Consider the following 6,000-nt stretch of genomic DNA (forward strand, 5'->3'; position numbering starts at 1 on the left):
GGTTTCAGGTTAAGAACGGACCTCCAGAACGAATTAAGTTCGTAACCCGAGGTACCACTGTACTTTAACCCATGATTCTGGAGGCCTGCCTTACACATGAAGCAAAGTGAGTACCAGTTTAGAACACACAAGTAGTTGCTACTTTTGCATTTGTCCTTATGAACTTGGTGGGGAGGGGGAAACTTGCTGCAGATAGAAAACTAGTGTATCAGGGTTTGGCCTGCTGTGCTTGGCTTCTACGTATGGGAAATTACTCAGAAGTACACTAATGAAATGCAGGACTCTGCAGGACTGTATTCCAAAGTTATGTGCAGTTTTCTAACTTGTGAGTGGTTTGTCATCCTGCAGTTTGGTTGTGAGCACCACCCCCATCCAGCTTTGCTGATGCCATTCTTGCCCCTGGGTCGTCCTGCATGCCTCTGAACCAAGGGGAAGACAAGGAGGAAGTGGCTTACCACCTCAAGGGGCTTCAGGAAGCACCAAGGTTGAGGTAGGATATAACTTGGTGAGAATCTACCATTATTAGGATCTCTAGATTTTGCATCCTCTGCGACATCAGCTGTTGATGCAATGAAAATGATGGTGATGCTCTGAGCATCTTGAGTATATTGTACATGGCTTGATTCATCAGAAAGATAGATAAGATAGAAATTGCAGGGGTCCTCCGATATAATAATGGGATTACTAAGCAGGGACAGTATAATTTCATACTGATGCCAAGTCCTTGGTTTCTGCTCTGATCATTGCAAGCGAGGTGATGTAACTGAAAAGCTGTGCTTAATGATAAGTTGCCAAAATGATTATATTAATAACAGGTTAGATCTCCTTAGCTCCCCTGGGAAGACCCCCCTCCACACATTGAATCACCCTCAAATTACACGGCAACAACATATCATCTATGTCTGTGTATGTGTGTTTGTTTGCGGGGTGGGGGTGTCGTGTTTGTTTTTAAGCTGAGCTTACTTGAATTGACAAAAGTTGTCTTGGTTGCATTCACCCTTTAGCGACACATCCTGCTCCAATTTAGAAGGAGGGCAACCATGGTTGGAGGGGTGAGGAGGGGTACATAGGAATTACAGGGGCCAATCTGAAATGCAGTTCTTTTGGGCACTCCGTCTTTCTCTTTCTCTCCTCCCCCCTTTCTCTTGTATTCCTCATACCTGCCTTCTCCAACTTGGTGCTTGTCCAGGAGTTCTGGACTGCAACAGCAATCCACCCCAGCCAGCACATCCATGTTCCCATCAGCCCCAGCCTCAGATGGTTGTGGGGCTGATGAGAACTGTGGTTGAAAAATCTTGGGGGCACCATCCTGGTGCCACAAGTAAAACTACCTTACAAATCTTACCAACAGGAGGGACTGAGAGGGACTCCAGCTTGCTCCTGCTTGCTCACCAGAAGTGAGGCAAGGCAAGGCCTGGCGACTCAATGAGATCAGGCTAGCACTGCTTAGACTGGCTTTTTCTTCCTTGGTGTGTCCTCCTTGGCCAGTGAGGTCAGCTGACCGGGTTCAGGTTGGAAGGACAGTCTAGGGTGCCCTGAGTCCACTGAGCCTCATTTACCAGCTTTGCTGACAGGCTGAAGTCCTGGTGGTACAGGAGGCAAACTGTGGCAAAGTGGCTGCAGGAGACACCCTTGTCGCCTTACAGAAAGTCAGGAGGGGGATCTTGCTTTGCTGCCTCCTCTACCAACCAGGCATTTAGGATAAGGCCCCACATGGCACCGCTTTGACAACAAGGTATATAATCCACAATGCTAACAAGGTCTACCCATACTCAGTTCTGTTCAGAGTGAGTGAGAATGAGTATGCTCTGCCCTGCCTGCCCCCCACCATCAATCATCCTTCACGAGCTGAAGGATAGTGCCTGAAGCAGGCAGCCTTTTTCTGTCAATGCAGCCTTTCTGCATGGTACACAAATCAGGGAAGGAGGGAGTTTACCCAAGGAGAGCTGGCTTCCCCACTTCAAAAATTATCCCTCCAATGCATGATGATGGAGTGGGGAGAGGTCCTCCCTCTCCTTCTTTAGGGTGCCTGAATAGGGCTATGTCTTGCTGCCTTTCAAGAGTGAGCCTTGTAGGATTATTGCCATGCTCCAGCCGCATCCCAGGGGTGGGATTGTGTTGCTGCTGGAAAGTCAGAGAGAGCAAGGGAAGTCCTTCTTTTATTAAATGCATTTCATGGAGTGGCTCTTAATCTCACGGAAGGAGCAAGAGGTTGAGCTTTTTGAACAATGCAAGGAAATACAATCACAGCAGCTTAAACCAACTAACCAACCATATCTCCAGGGGTTAAGTGGGGAAGGTACAGGGGTCTTCCAAATGTGAGGTTGCAAGAGAAACAGGTGGCCTTGTGAAGTTCAGTTGACAAATGCAAATTGGGTACCTGGTGCAAAATATTGCAGATGTCATGCGTTATCTAGAAAGGTTGCTGGAACTCAAGAGAGAGTCTGCAGTCATAGTACTGATGTTTTTGGGAAATGTGGTTCACAGTTAGCAAATTAAAGCCCAGGACACATGAAGATAACATTTTTAAAATGTTATCTTTCCTGCCTACAAGGCCAAATAGACAGATAGAGCCACAAAGTCTTGAACACTCTGTGAACAGTCCTGGAATCAATTCTTGATGAAGAGTGATTTAGAAATATTTGAATGAATTGATTAATGTCTGAGTGGGATCATGGTTCCAAAGGGGTGCCTTTGAAAGCAGTCTGGAAATTTCCTCTGGTCCAAAATAGGGCAGGCAAATTTGTTAACTAGGACTGCATGGCATGGTAATGTTACACCAGTGCTTTTTGCTCTGCTCTGTCTTCCAGTCCATTTCCAGGCCCAATTCAAAGAGCTACCATTAATCCATTAACCTTTAACAGCTTGGGACAAGGTGACCTGAAGGACTGTCTCTGCCATATATACTTACCTGGACATCAATATCTTCTGAAGTCCTTCTCAGGGTTTCCCCAACAAATAAGGTAATGCAGCTAGTTTATAGGGAGAGGATCTCTGTGATGACTTTCATTGCTTATAGAGCCCTCTTTTTATGTTTCCTGGGTTTTCAGTCTCAAAATATTTTAGTGACATTCATATCTTTGGTATATTCCTGGAGTTTTAAGACTGATGACATTTTGGTGCAGCTGTGAGCTCTGTCGTATTGATTTTGTATTTTGCTGGTAGTTTTCTGCTCTATTAGATTTTGTGGTGCTTTTATGGTTTTATTATCCGGCTTTATATTTATTTGCTTTAATTTTTAGTGGAAGCCTTCCAGAGAACATATGTTATTAGGCCGCCATAAATAAACTAAATAAAAGATGCCAGCATGCCTTCCTTCTTTAGGAGGGGCAACGAGGTCAGCTTCCTCCTTTTTTGAGAGCTTCCAGGCTGTTGCTATTTTGGGGTGGGATTCGGTTCATATACTGGCCAATTCAGGTTGTGCTTGGGAGAATGTCATGCAAACAACAACAAAAATCCTCATCCCTGAAAAGATCAGACATTCTGAGATTCGGAAAGGGGTGGGGAAATGCAGCAGCAAGTGTAGACTAGCATTTGCTTGATGCACCATTGTCAGAATAAATGCTCATTAAATAGTCAACACTGCTTAATTTCCCTGCAAACAAATCAGGGTGAATAATCAATAAACAAGCCATCTGGAAGAGGACTTGCTCGGTGCACTTTAGCCACAATCCAGCAGTGAGTTATGTGAGCTTATCGCCAATCAGTTTCTGTAGGCTTAAGCTTGCCTCGCCCCGCAAGAGATCGCGGACTCTGAGTGAGTTGAAAACACCACCCCGTTTTTCGCTCCTCTCCTGTCAGCATCTGCCCAAGGTGAAGGTTGCTCAGTTCCTTCTGATGTACAGACTATGGTCTGACCATTTTGCTAGGATTTTTTGTTTCAGCTGCTTTGAGTTTCTGAGTTAGGGCTGGGGAACCTCTTTTCTATCAGGGGCTGCATAACCTCAGAGGCAATCAGGTGGGGCAGAACTGCATGCTGACAGCTGAGGCCATGGTCAAAATTGGCTGGAGTTTACAGCCCTGCAGGATTACACAGTGCCCCTCTCTCTTTCTTACACACAGACAGAGCAAGGAAAAGTGGGCCTGCAGTTCCTGGAGGGCCACTTGAAACTAAATCCTGGATCCCTGCTCCTTGTTTGTCCTGAGGTTGCTGCAACCATGGAGAATCATAAAGTAGCCAAGCAGTCACAGAGACCGGTCCATTGTTATGCAACTGGCCCACCCACCCACATGCTTCACCTTCCCAGCCCTTTGATCATCCACGCCATGCACAATATGCCACAGAAACATTGTTTTGAAAGCACATGCTCCACAAGTGGCTCCAGCAAGAAACCCACCCGGTAGCACACCACAGGGGAGCATCATGCACCCCCTGCCACATACTGGGGTGTGCCTTCAGCTAGTTCATCTCAGAGGAAAGTCTCTTCCCTGTCACTGGTGTGGCAACCGGTGCAGTCAAAACATGCACATATATAGGGTGGGGGGATTTAATTTATGAAATTTTTGGTTCTCTTTCATTTCATAGGACAAAAAGGTCAGAAAAGGACCTGGTTAGATTTATCCCTATGGCCCCAAACCATGTGAACCTCTTGCCTCCTGCAACAGTATCAGGGAGACTGTTTCACCCCCACAGCTGAAATTCTTAAAGACCACCTTCTTCCAAGTTCTTCTTTTTCTGAGTGTATCCCATCATGGCTGGAAGAGGAGGCACAGCAGAGGGCTTAAAGAGTTTCAGGTTATGCATGTATCCCCCTCTCTCACAAATAAAAGCCCTTTTGTATCAGCGCTCTGGATAGCAGCCATCTGTTCCTGTGTTGTGTTAGATGTTAACAGCCACCACCTCGGGCACCCAGCGGCTTACCTCATGTGAATTACTTGTAAGCGGTGCTTAGAGGCAGGTTTGCAGCTATCTAGAGTAAAATCCTACTATGCCATCTTGACACAGTGACTAGTGGGGGAAACATATTGTACACAGAATTCTCCAGAGCTCAAATCAAAGGTTTTTAAATAATAATGGACACCCGCAGGGGGTGTTATCAAGACATGGTCACAGAACCCTTTACAGTAAGACAAACTCCCAACATAATAATTTTTAAATAATAATGGACACCCGCAGGGGGTGTTATCAAGACATGGTCACAGAACCCTTTACAGTAAGACAAACTCCCATCATACTGCAATCATTGCCCTTCTCTACAGGAGCACATGTTTAGCTGCACAGTCACAACCCAACAGGAGAAGCCACCTCAACTCTTCCTAACATGGGACAGGATCTCTAACCAGACTTACTTATAGTGGCAAAAAGTTTATGAGCCTCCAAAGTTTATGAAAATAAACACCAGGAAGTCTGAGACTATACTACTCTAAAACATATTGAATTCTACCAAATGAAACACTTTTCAACTTGCCCACACCCATTGTGCCCACTCTCATCAGAAACATTTCCACTCCTCTCTGCTCACTCTTTGTCTCACTATTTCCAACTCTCATTTACTACAGCTAACAAAAGTGAACAGTTTATAAAATGTAGACACTTAAAAACCAACAGCAACCCAACAGCAAAAAGAACAAGCAACAGAAACTACCTTTCTTAATTCTGTCTTAAAAACCACCTTATTGCAGCCTTTTAAATAAAAATTCAGGCAAAGTAGAAAGAAACTTAGCATGCCTACTAATTAGCACTGGCCATTTTAAGCCACTGATCAATCTCCTCCAGCCACATGTTGGCACCAAACAATAAAACATCAGTTGTCCCTAGAGGTTAAATGAAGTTTGTGTCCCTCTTTTCAATCTCACTGACCATCAGCATCATAATGTTTCCAGATGTCCAAGAACTGGGAGGCGGTCAGCTCTGCCAGGTGCAGATAAGGGGGCTGCTGCTTCCCTGCCATGAGCGAACTGGTCCTCAACCGCGTTGCTCTCTTGTCTGCGTTCAGCACCAGGAACTGTCCAGCTGCCTCTCCAGCTCCCTCGCTGCCCTCTCTGCCTTTATAAGCCTTT

The 6,000-nt window shown here is 45.5% G+C and overlaps 1 protein-coding gene across 1 annotated transcript in view; it reads right to left on the reverse strand.

The window, feature by feature from the left end:
• CALB2 (calbindin 2) overlaps positions 1 to 6,000 on the reverse strand; it is a 29,533-nt gene extending 23,533 nt beyond the window's left edge. The window contains exon 1 of the mRNA XM_081202205.1: positions 5,801 to 6,000. Within this exon, the coding sequence (XP_081058331.1) occupies positions 5,801 to 5,891 (91 nt within the window). The 5' untranslated portion in view covers positions 5,892 to 6,000. The remainder of the gene's footprint in view (positions 1 to 5,800) is intronic.

Source organism: Podarcis bocagei (assembly GCF_964188305.1).
Source record: "Podarcis bocagei genome assembly, chromosome: 7".
Taxonomy (NCBI): domain Eukaryota; kingdom Metazoa; phylum Chordata; class Lepidosauria; order Squamata; family Lacertidae; genus Podarcis; species Podarcis bocagei.